This window comes from Bicyclus anynana, chromosome 13 (genome assembly GCF_947172395.1).
Source record: "Bicyclus anynana chromosome 13, ilBicAnyn1.1, whole genome shotgun sequence".
NCBI lineage: Eukaryota > Metazoa > Arthropoda > Insecta > Lepidoptera > Nymphalidae > Bicyclus > Bicyclus anynana.
In genome coordinates, this window is record NC_069095.1 from 1,990,048 (window position 1) to 2,002,921 (window position 12,874).

A 12,874-nucleotide genomic window follows, 5' to 3' on the forward strand; every position below is an offset into this window, starting at 1 on the left:
TTTGTTTACAAATTACATTTATTTTACACTAGCTGATACCGCGCGATTTCACCCACGTGGTTCCCGTTCCCGTAGGAATGCGAATATAGGGGATAGTCCTAGTATAGTAGATCCTAGCCTGTTAGATAGCCCATTTATCGAGGAAGGCTATTCTTCGATAAATGGGGATATTTAACACTGAAAGAATTTTCAAATCGGACCAATAGTTCCTGAAATTAGCGATCTAATTCTTAATAAGCGCGTTCAAACAAACAAATTCTTCCACTTTATAATATTAAGTATAGATTTACTGACGTAAAGTAGATGGGTATATTTCGTGGGTTACAATTTTATAACGAATAAAAGTATGTCTCTTAGTTCATAGGAAAGACTATTTCCGCAAAATAAACCAACGTACATAATTGCACCTCTCAAAGCTATATAAAACAGTTAACATTAAACGAACAGCATCTATTTTATTTCAATGAAACATAACCATTAAAAGTGATCTTTAACTGCATTTTCATATGGTCCTTCGAGCCGGATCGCACGTACTAACTAAGAAAATATAGTACCTCTGAGTACTGCGAGGGCTGCGGCACCAGGTAGGAGTTGGCCCATATCTTGAGCAGCCAGGACAGCGTGGCCGACAGCTCGGGGCTGAACACCGAGGCCAGACCTGCCTCTAGCGCCGCGCACTCCCACGTGCTGATGCGTAAGATCTCGCCCACCAACCTAGTTTATTAGCAAACATTATTATAGAACATTCAACTAGACAATAAACAGAATGTACACAAATTGACAATCAAGAGTTTTTGTAAGAAATATTTTTGTCGGGATTAACGAGGCAGTCTTAATATAACTACGAAACCTAGGCCCGAAGTTGTCGTGTAGTGGCACTACTGTATAATATAAACAGTGGCGTCTGCAAGGTTTTAAATAGGGTAAGCACTTTAGTGGGTAGGCTTTTACATGTGTAAAATTAACTCAATATACGAGTAAGTCTTTCAGAAAAAAATATTTTCATGATGGCGATAATTGGTTCAAAATCTGTTTTACGTGGTTCATAACAAACAAACGCAGGAATACTTTTAACTACATGTATAAAAACCATCATCATTAATAACCCATATTCGGCTCACTGTTGAGCAAGAGTCTCCTCTTAGAATGAGAGGGGTTAGGGTAATAGTCCACCACGTTGGCCCAATGCGGATTGGCAGTCTTCACAAACGCAAAGATCACGATGTTTTTCCTTCACCGTTTGAGACACGTGATATTTATTTTTTTTAAATGCAATTAAAAAGTTGGAGGTGCATGCCTCGGACCGGATTCGAAACTATGCCTCCCGAATCAGATATCAGAAGGCAGAGGTCATATCCACTGGGTTATCCCGGCTCTTATAATATAGATAAATGTATATACATATTAAGTATTTTTTGTAAAGCCACAAGTAGTTATTGTCGAAGTAATTTTATCCAAGGATAACACGAGGCAAACTTCATGAAATATTAATTTTCAACACGCGCATTCCGTATATGAATAAAGAGATCGTTCGATAACCAGATTTAAAACGTATTCTGCATAATCTTTTGTGTCTAAAAACTTCGGATGGATGATAAGATGTTTTGAGACACGTTTAAGAGGTCAGGTCAAACGAGACAAAAGCTTTATTTTAAACCCAAATTGTCTACAGACTCTCAAAAATCTTTTGGATTTTTGCATACTTTTGTCTGTTACATCCGCCGTATTAACATTTTCATGATAATATGATCCATGTCAATTGGGACAAAAGAAACTCGTGTACGATTTTTGAAATTCTTACTAAAAGGTTGATAACAAGAAGCTGATGACAACATCCGTCGTTTTGACGGCCTCCGTGACGCAGTGGTATGCGCGGTGGATTTACAAAACGGAGGTCGCCTGGGTTCGATCCCCGGCTGGGCCGATTGAGGTTTTTTGGATTGAGAATTGGTCCAGGTCTGGCTAATGGGAGGCTTCGGCCGTGGCTAGTTACCACCCTACCGACAAAGACGTACCGCTAAGCGATTTAGCGTTCCGGTACGATGCCGTGTAGAAACCGAAAAGGGATGTGGATTTTCATCCTCCTCCTAACAAGTTAGTCCATTTCCATCTTACATCATCACTTACCATCAGCTGAGCTTGTAGTCAAGGGTTAACTTGCAAAGAGTAATAAAAAAAATGCTACTTACTTTAAAATGGGATCAACATTTTCAGTAGAATTGCTTTCACCGACGAGGTATCGCAGTGAAGCGTCTATATTTGCATTTTGCGACATACTGTATTGCACTATCTCACTTGGAATCATTACAGTTTCACCCTCTGTACAATCCACTGCAAGGAAATGACCTGAAAATAATCGAAATAAAAAAAAAGACTTTCATAAGAAATTCCTCCTGTGAATTCCCCCCCCCCCCCCCCCCAACTTCCAAGCCTTAATGTGTTTTTCAGATAGCATGGGTACGGTGACAGTTGCCTTATGACGTCCATAATACGTACTATTATCGCGAGACGCGGCCAACTTTCAAGGGCGAAACAAACTGTCAACCTCACCATGTTATCTGAAAAACACTTTAGTCTTTCCTGTTCACAAAGTGACTTGAGAAGTCTCTTCTATTTAGTACAATTAAAAAAATACATAGCTCTTTATTTTTTATTATATGTTGGTATTAATGATTATATTTCTGTGAAAAAATTTCAGTAAATAATAATGAAAAATTATAAATCGACGATTTGACTGTCAGATTAACTTCTAAAATTCGACTGCCTTCAATACCTTGCTTGAAGGAAAGTTGGAGGTAAACTAATTTTTAAATTGATGATGATGATGATGAGATGATGAGATTATTTACCTGTTATCATTAAAATCCAGTGAAGATCTTCGAATAGAGTAACCAGTTCTCCACCGGTAACTATTTGCAATTTGCCCATATGCATAAGTTGCAGTTGACTTTCAAGCCTAAAAACCACAAAATACATATTAGAATGTAAACTACCATACATACATTGAGAGACGTGATAGCTCAGTGGATATGACCTCTGCCTTCGATTCGGAGAGCGTAGATTCGAATCCGGTCCGGGGCATGCACCTCCAACTTTTCAGTTGTGTGCATGTTAAGAAATTAAATATCACGTGTCTCAAAAGGTAAAGGAAAAACATCGTGAAGAAACCTGCACACCTGAGAATTTTCTTAATTCTCTGCGTGTGTGAAGTCTGCTAATCCGCATTGGGCCAGCGTGATGGACTAAGGCCTAACCCCTTCTGAGAGGAGACTCAAGCTCAGCAGTGAGCCGAGTATGGGTTGATAACGAACGAACATATTTAAATAATTGTATAATGTATAATAGTAGATTATGAAACGAGCACGAATGCATTAATAGAGACACGAGTGCTTTAATGGCAAGTTATGCACGTTTCATACTCTACTATATCTAATCTCATGAAATAGGAATCTAACAAAATTAAATACTAGTACATTTTCCACAGCTCAGAAGGTAAAGGATTGATGGTTGAATTAGTAAAACTTTCCAATATATCCGGGAGATGATCGAGATGAAAAGAGTCCTGATAGCCCAGTGGATATAACCTCTGCCTCCGATTCCGGAGGGATTCAACTTTTCAGTTGTGTGCATTTTAAGAAATTAAATATCACGTGTCTCAATCGGTGAAGGAAAACATCGTGAGGAAACCTGCATACCTGAGAATTATCTTAATTCTCTGCGTGTGTGAAGTCTGCCAATCCGCATCGGGCCAGCGTGGTGGACTATTGGCCTTATCCCTCTCATTCTGAGAGGAGACTCGAGCTCAGCAGTGAGCCGAATATGGGTTGATGACATGGCGTATATCCGGGAGAGTTTGTTCCGTATCAGAGCTTGAGTCAGTGATTTAAAAAAAAAATACAAAGCTAAAATGCACTTAAAATATAAATTTGTAATTAAATCAATAATGTAATTCGAGTGGCACCATAATTATATTACGAATACAATATTGTTTTAAGTGTATACCAACAGGCAAAGATTGACACCCGTACAGCAATGTCTTCATATTCGTATTTGCATCACGATTTAAATAACTGTACTTTTGAAATTGGTAATTAATTATTTTTTTAATTAAAATATACCAACTTGAAATTTTAAAATAAAAACAAAACATTGTTAAAAAATCAAGAACCCAGAGCTGCACAAAAGACCAAGAACCCAGATGTTCTTTAGTAAAAAAGTTATATTATAGCACACTTTCTATACAAAGAACAGTGAAATAATGTAATTTTTTAATTTATTACAGTATGCATGTGAATAATCTGTGCCTTTATAATATATTTTTTGATTTCATAATTGGAATATTATGACACGAGATTAGATAAAATATTTTGTATAGAATGATAATTTTATTTATAAAATGCCATTAAATTGCGTATCGGTATTTTCTTGCTTATGCGAGGCACGCGGACATCATAAGTCATGTTGGAAATTGTATAACAAAAATCACTAAAAAAATTGAAAATAATTACAAAACTTCTTCAGTCTTCTATATTGCTTTGATTAAAATAAATTCAATAATTCACAACACAACTTTTTAATTTAAAAAAAAACCATTTTAATGTATTTTTTTTTTCGAATATTCACCCTTTTTACCCGATTGCCAAGATGGGTTATGTTTTTCGCTCGTATATTTATTTTAGTTATCGTTAGATTAGTTTTGACAACCCAAGTGTTCTTAGTTAAGTCAGATTATTTTTTTTGAGGGCCTCCGTGGCGCAGTGGTGTGCGCGATGGATTTACAAAACGGAGGTCCTGGGTTCGATCCCCAGCTGGGCCGATTGAGGTTTTCTTAATTGGTCCAGGTTTGGTTGGTGGGAGGCTTTGGCCGTGGCTAGTTACCACCCTACCGACAAAGACGTACCGCCAAGCGATTTAACGATGTCGTGTAGAAACCGAAAACGTTGTGGATTTCCATCCTCCTCCAAACAACTAACTTGTTTCCATCTTAGATTGCATCATCACTTACCATCAGGTGAGATTGTAATCAAGGGCTAACTTGTAAAAAAAAAAAAAATAAACAAATAACACGACGACTATGAAACCCTTTAAGGAAACGTTTTAAGCATATATATTACAGATAACATAATAAATAGGTACATACTTGAAAAAGTCTAGCATAGCTCTCGGAATATGAATTGAATTGAAATTAAAATGAAATGAAATTTTTAACAATTACAATGTATAGTTGGACATCATAATATGATTATAATAAAGTAGGTTCAATAGTTGTAATATAATTATTGCAGTAATAAATCCAATAACTTATAGTCAGCAAAACACCTACAAATATACTCAGAGGGACAAATATCCGCCCATTAAAATATACTTGTGTCATATTAAAGGGGGCGGATAATTGTGCCTCTGAGTATATAATAATTATGATACATACCGTTTGCTTCTATCAGTCAGCAAGTTGTACAGCACATGACAGCAATGCGCAGGAGCTTTTCGCGCAATCGCTCCAATCGTCAGCAAAACATTGCTATGTAGCTGTCTTTCGTCATCTTCTACATCATCCTTGATGTCATCGCCGCAACCGTCGCTGCTTTCTGTACCTCTGTTGGTTATTAATTCATTTTCAAGCAGTATTCTAATAAACTTTATTGAATTTTTCGTGAAAATTTTTTAAAGAACTTTTTTTGGAGTTTACTGCTTAAGAATCGATTTTTCATATATAGCCCCCAGTATGAAAAAAAAATATGGGCAGTAAAATTCGATGAACGAATAGCTCTAAGTTTTTTGTGCGCAACCTGTTTTGCGCACCTTACACCGTGCTCTGCTAATTCAATTAATTCATTAATTTTAGAGCCTGAATAGCTCAACGGTAAGAGCGGTTGGACTTATTACCGAGGGGTGATGGTTTGATCCTCGCCCCGTTGGTCTATTGTCGTACCCACTCCTAATACAGTCTTTCTGGTTGGGGGGGAATGAGAATATTAGTCATATTTAAAAGATATGGCAAATATTCTTTTTAAAAACAAAATATTCTTCTTGGACCAACCCACGTAACTACCACCATTAAATCATGACTTATCTTGGCGTTTCAAAAGTGCTTGTAAAGGCGTCTAATTTTTAAGTACCTCAATGAAATTAATTGTAGATGAGAATGTCCTCTACATTTTTTGTCAAATAAACTTTAATGAAAAACTCATAGTTCAGGAGAAAAACGCAATCCAAAAACTTTTTGAGTTTCTGAGCCACTTCAAGGGAGGGGGCAGTCGATGTACTTAAGATAAGCTTCTTGGGTTGCTCCCTACCGATGGTTAAAAAATCTCGAGTCATGTAATTCTTGTACAAATAGTATACGATTTTTTCTAGATTTCCTATACTAAGCTTCGCAATATACGCCTGAGCAATAGTTATTAAGATCATTACACTTTCGCAAAAGTAAGTTGCTTTATATTATACCTTGTCCCATCAGGAGGCGCGAGTCGACACTGTAAATAGGTCATGAAGATTTCGATGCAAGGGCTCACAAGTCTCTCATTGGAAAACCCATCTGTATCATGAACTATTGAACACCAGGTGTGTAGGAACTTGTTTAGTGATTCTCTCCATACCGTGTCTTCGTTAACCTGTAAGATATCGAATAATGATGAGTATATAACTAGGGGATTATAAGAATTAGCATTGCGTTAGTTAATTTAGAAGTAAAAAAAAATTATCATATTGAATTATCAATACTTATAATAAATCTGTAAAAAGGTCAATTCTGTACATGAAATATATTTAAAAAAAAACAAGAAAAGAATTTTTGAAATCGGTCTAGGCGTCTTTGAGTAATCGGGGTACATACATAAAAAAAAATACTAGTCAAATTGAGAACCTCCTCCTTTTTGAAGTCAGTTAACAACTATCAGCGCGTGATTACTGATCGATACAGATGCCAAAATTGCAATCAATAGAATTTTTGTCTGTCTGTTTTCGTTATAGAAATAAAAACTACTCAACGGATTTTAACAAAACTTGGTACAATTATTCTTCATATTCCTGGGCAGGTTATAGTATACTTTTTATCACGCTGCGATCAATAGGAGCAAAGCAGTGAAGGGGAGGGTAATGTTGGGAAAACGGGAGAAGTTACTCCATTTTTTAAGCTTCCATCTTTCCATCCAGGCAAGGGTAGGGTAGGGTAGCTGTAGTGGGAGTAGGGTAGGGTAGTAGTAGGGTTTCACGCGGACGAAGTCGCGGGCGTCCGCTAGTGTATAATATAAATTGCACGTCAGGTAGATATAATAATTAGCATTAGAGACAAATGTTTTAGAATTCGCAGTGCAGATGTCAGCTATATCATGTAGGTACCAGAGAAAACTTTGAGCGTAGGTCTAAGGGGCTCTTGAAATGTCAATTCTCCTGTGTTGTTCTCTCTGCCCAGCTGAATGTAATATGAATTTAAGTTATATTCAAATAGTTTTTGCATCAATATTATACCTATATATAAATCTCAGACCAATTATTGTATAGGACCTGCCTCGCTAGACGTTACTTTTCTGTCAAAGTATATGATCAACGATCTAATGCGATTATAAAAACTACAGAATCGATCTTAAATAGTTGTAATCGTGTTCGTCGGTTAAAGCGCTCCGTAAAAATACCTTTTTGTGTAATTGAATTGTGTAAAAAACGGGCAAAAACTTCAAGTTAAGTATAAGATATATATCAAATCTAAGCTCGTTTTCCTCAGAAAATGACAGACAATTTTGTTCGTGACTATGAGTGCGATACAGGTCCTTCTATAATTGGTCTGAGATATAAATACTTACACCCTCTTCAATTATAGATCCTCTTATGCAGTGACAAGTGTAACTCGTTAGATTCTGTAGAAACGCTGGAGGCATTGCAGCTATCATGGCAGGTGTAAAGAACTGGACCAATCTTCTGTAAATATCTGATATACCCAACATCTCCCTTTCCAGCGGTTGTATGAATGCCAGCATATTCATAAAACTATTCACATAATTCTCTAAATACTGCTGTTTTAAGTTACTCGCAAACACCACAATGCCACTCAAGCTAGCCAATTGTACTAAACAAGTTAGAGACGGGCTCGCCAACTGTGGTGTAGCTCTCACATACATGTGTATTTCAAAAAACAACGCTATTAACTCTGGCTGCAATATAGTGTCTCTCCAGTTAATGCTTAAACGCAACGCAGGCGCAGTATCACTTTCGTATATAGCCTCAAATGCACCTATCAACCTTTTCGAAAGCAAAGGTGACACGTGACTCCAACACAAAACAGTTTCAACTATCGTCAACAGCTGTTTTGTTAGTAAAGCCTGTTCTCCTTCAGGGTGGTGACCAGAACGGACGATTTGTTCCAAAATACTGACAGTGAAACGAAATATTCTCTTCAAATCCAAAGCCTCAAACGATTTCTTAAGTCTGAAATGCACTTCCCATATTAAGCCAACGTCAGCTGATTTTACAGTGATGGCGTACTCTTGCATTATAGCTAATATGAGAGAACATGCTAGCTTTTGTTGGCTTATTGGTGAGCTAAGAATTATTTTCTCCAATTCTTCAAGTAATGCTTTTCTCTCTCTACCGCCATCATTTATGCTTCCCCTTTTTATTATAACTGCAATTGTCTACAAAGAAATAAGGAAATTATGAATTTCTGTGATAATTAGGTACATTGCATATATAATAAGAAATACAACTAATAATATAGCTTAGCTGTTTGTATTTTAAACATTTAAGAGTGATCTCTATAACTTGTATATAATATATAAATTTAAATAAATAAATATATAAATTGTTATAAATGTATAATGTATATACAGTGTAAACTCCATATAACGTCACTCAATTTAACGTCAAACTCTCTAAAGCGTCGTTATCACATGGCTTTGATTGGTTTAGCTTAGCCATACAATGATACACTCTATACAGCTTTACACCCATTTTCTATAAAGACAATTAAGCAATAAAAAGTACCTTTTAAGATGCCAAAATTAGTGAAAACTGTGCAGCTGTCTACATTCTTTTGTCTGCCTGCCTGTATTAAACATGTACACTGTTGTTGACCATGGCTAATAAGTCATGGAATTTATACATTATCATATTCTTAGTTGCTCACAAACTAATAGTAAACATGGCTTGTAAAAGAAAATCTCTGTGTATTGAAGAAAAAGGTTTACTCATACATTTTTCTTCTCTCCATATAACAAGCACTCACTATAACGCCATATAATGTACAGTCCCTTTAGTGTTGTTATATAGAGTACACTGTATATAAATTTAATAAATCAGACTGTCCACTTTGTTTGGACTGAACAGTCACTGAGAATACTGATTATAAATTAATTTTGTTGCATTAATAAGAAGGAATTAGCAAACATATAAAGTTTTGTGTCCAGGTGTTCCTAATTTTTATTTTCAGTGAAGGTTCTTATGAAAGGTTTTCAAAAAAAAGTAATTGTTAATTGTTACTTTTCTTTTATTATTGTGATTCATATGTGATTATAATGTTATATAAAAACTGGGCAGGTGCATTTATAAATTCTTGATACCTTGCCCAGCTCAAATACCAAATAATGGTCATAACATGGACACAGTAACCCACTGTCCGTCAACCTATGATACAGTTGCAACAATATTTCTACCAGTCATATTATTCATAAAATATAGACACAATATATTTTTCTACTTATGTGCCTGCTAACAGGAAACCTTCAAGTAGGTTGCTGGCATATTTCAATACACACATTTCATACAATATTACAATATTACATATTTCAATCATATGGGGACATGGCCAGCAACATACTTGAAAATAGTAATAATACAATATTTTAAATTAATCCAATTGACACAACCGTGTTACATAAATATGCTATATATTTAAATTATGGCAAATTTTTGGTATAGTTAAATTTTTCTGGGACATGAACAATGGATAGTCCCCTTTAGAATCATTAATTTTACAAAAACAATCGTCGTCATCAACCCATATTCGGCTCACTGCTGAGCTCGAGTCTCCTCTCAGAATGAGAGGGGTTACGCCAATAGTCCACCACGCTGGCCCAATGCGGATTGGCAGACTTCACACACGCAGAGAATGAAGATAATTCTCTGGTATGCAGGTTTCCTCACGATGTTTTCCTTCACCGATTGAGACACGTGATATTTAATTTCTTAAAATGCACACAACTGAAAAGTTGGAGGTGCATGCCCGGGACCGGATTCGAACCCACACCCTCCGGAATCGGAGGCAGAGGTCATATCCACTAGGCTATCACTGCTCCTTACAAAAACAATGTTATATCAATATTGCTTAGCAACATTATTTGTTAAAATGCAAGGCCTATTTTGACTAGTATCATAATGTTGAATAGAATATGCTCTACTTGGTAGATATACATTATGCATGATGAATATTAAATTGAAATATGCAATTTACTTCAACAATTTGGAATCAAACATTATCAAGTCAATATTTTAAAAATGCTGCTATGTCTAAGTGAATTGTAAGATTTGTATGTTATGAGTATTTTTTCTGTAGGGCTAAGCAACAATATGGCTAGATTTTTAAATGGCACAGGCCGGTGTCTGGCAGCAGTGACAACGGTGTGAGTAATTTGGCCCTGCTCTGACCAATCTGCATGCCCAGCGTGGTCAGTATCAGGCAATTCTTTGTAGATGGACCAACAAAAGTCCCTACAAAAGGCCTATGTCTTGCAGTGGACATCCATCGGCTGATATGATGATGATGATGATGATAAAGCAACAAAGATCTTGAGATTTGACAAGACTTCACAGAAAATTATATAAATAATTCAATTCAAAATTGTTTCAACTAAAAGATTTCAATGGTTTTAACAACCGTTGTCAAAATCAATTGGGGAGTTATATAATGCAACAAAATTAACATTAAATAACATACCTGTAACAATTTCTCTTTTAAAAAAGGGGGTGCTTCCTTCCTCAGCAAGTAGCTAAGCAAATACTCTCTCAATGAAGTAATATCGTCTGCTGACAGTAAATTCCATTCTCGGATAAGTGCAGTTTTAATTAAGCTTGCTGCCTCAAACAGCACATAATCTGAGCTGGACTTTTCTAATATCTCCCTACAGAGCTGATATGGGTTTTTTGTGCTTCTGAATTCGAGAAATACACTCTCTGCTTGATGCCGTTGCTCGGAACTTACTAAATTCGGCGGTGCCTACGAGTTATCAGTAAACAAACAAGTTGAAATAAAAAAACAGAATTTTAAATATAAATAATACAATTCATGAATGATATTTACCATTAACACTTGAGCTGCCGCTTCCAGGGTATTTACTGCTGAATTTTCCATGTTTTACTAATATTTGGGAAGTAATATTTTATACTATATTTGCGTTTCCAAAATACGGGATTGTCAAAATTAATGTTCCATCTTTCCACTAGGATTCATAATACTCGTGTAACTTTTACCATTTCATTTTCCTAAAAAGGTAGCATTATCGTCAAGATTCCAAAACAACAACTGATTACAGTTTTCAGTTACATTCTTTGTGAATCAAGAAATCGTAACTTCAAATTGTTATTTCATTTTGATTTTTTTATCCTGTGAAATAGGGAATGGGAATTTAGTGTGTACTTAATAAGAGTTGCTATATTCGTTGATTAATTCTTGCATGTTCCCCAAAATATTTCAAATAAATTATCTTGTGTTTATACAATGTATTTAACCTCAGCCGATGCGGCGTGCTCAGATTAGTCCGATTGCTTCTCAATTTTTCTTTCTATTAGAACGAAGTTGCTTATCGCGCGCAGCGGTCTAGACGGAAAAAAAACCGAAAAGGAGACTACCCATAAAACATTACCCTCCTTCTTACTGCGTAAGAAGAAGAAGAGGGTAATGTTTTAAATTGATGTAAGCCGTGACCTGAAGACAGCTGGCCCAAAAGGCCCCAACCCAGAAAGACCCCCCCGATCCCAAAAAACCCCTAGACCTCAAAGGCCCCTCGACCCCCCCCCCCCCCAGACGGCTTGCAGAAAGCGGTAACACACTTAGCAAAGTGGTTTCGCAAATGGAGCAGCATGATTAGTGCTAAAAGTAAATTTTCTCTCCACTCCAAGGTCCCTCTCTATAAGGACCTGCATCCGCCCAATGAATAATGCGCTAAAGTAGTAATTGCCCACCATGACTCTGAGACCTCTTCAGGCCCTTCAGAACCGATTATCAAACAGGTCTCAAAAACTCATTTTGAGAAAGCCGCCACCCACCCCAACCAACTAGTGGTTAAGGTGGGTGGCAAGACTACACCCCCGATATCCCAATGACAATTGTAGATCTAGACGCTCGAAAAACGTCCTTTACTTTCCTGCTGATGACATAATGACCGAAAATGCTTTCCACGCAATACAAACACAAGCTACACGGCACGGCGTCTTCGCCGGCGAAAAAAAGGTCCCCATGTCTGACGTTATCCGAATCAGTGACGTATACAAGGATTTTGACTAGGGTATGCATGATAAGTACAAATCGTACAAAATGGAAAATTCTTTCCTCAATCTAGGTTCGTAATGAATGCTTAGGGTAGGTAGTACAATTTTGCATCCATGAAGTGCGCGCCGCTGATCCGAATGTGGGATTTTTAACTCACGATCTCGGGGGCGCCCAGACTGATATATTTAGGCCAAAACAGAATGAACTGTTAGACCATGGTCCGAGTCTCAGAGGAGACATCATAGAGAGAGTCGTACCGTCCACATCTTCTGCATCTACCTTTGAGCCCCATCAGGCGATGCTTCTGCACTCGTCCAAAATCCCTGGTGACACCGCTGAAGTCCTATTGATGAACCTATGGCACTTACAAAATCAGAAACAAGTGTATATAATTTA

General features: G+C 36.7%; 1 protein-coding gene across 1 annotated transcript in view; it reads right to left on the reverse strand.

The window, feature by feature from the left end:
• LOC112045441 (exportin-4) overlaps positions 1-11,774 on the reverse strand; it is a 29,288-nt gene extending 17,514 nt beyond the window's left edge. The window contains exons 1-8 of the mRNA XM_052884944.1: positions 11,291-11,774; positions 10,928-11,206; positions 7,803-8,630; positions 6,448-6,614; positions 5,429-5,596; positions 2,850-2,956; positions 2,190-2,346; positions 555-714 (exon numbers count right to left, since the gene is read on the reverse strand). Coding sequence (XP_052740904.1) covers positions 555-714; positions 2,190-2,346; positions 2,850-2,956; positions 5,429-5,596; positions 6,448-6,614; positions 7,803-8,630; positions 10,928-11,206; positions 11,291-11,341 — 1,917 coding nt within the window. The 5' untranslated portion in view covers positions 11,342-11,774. The remainder of the gene's footprint in view (positions 1-554; positions 715-2,189; positions 2,347-2,849; positions 2,957-5,428; positions 5,597-6,447; positions 6,615-7,802; positions 8,631-10,927; positions 11,207-11,290) is intronic.
• Positions 11,775-12,874: the final 1,100 nt, after the last annotated feature.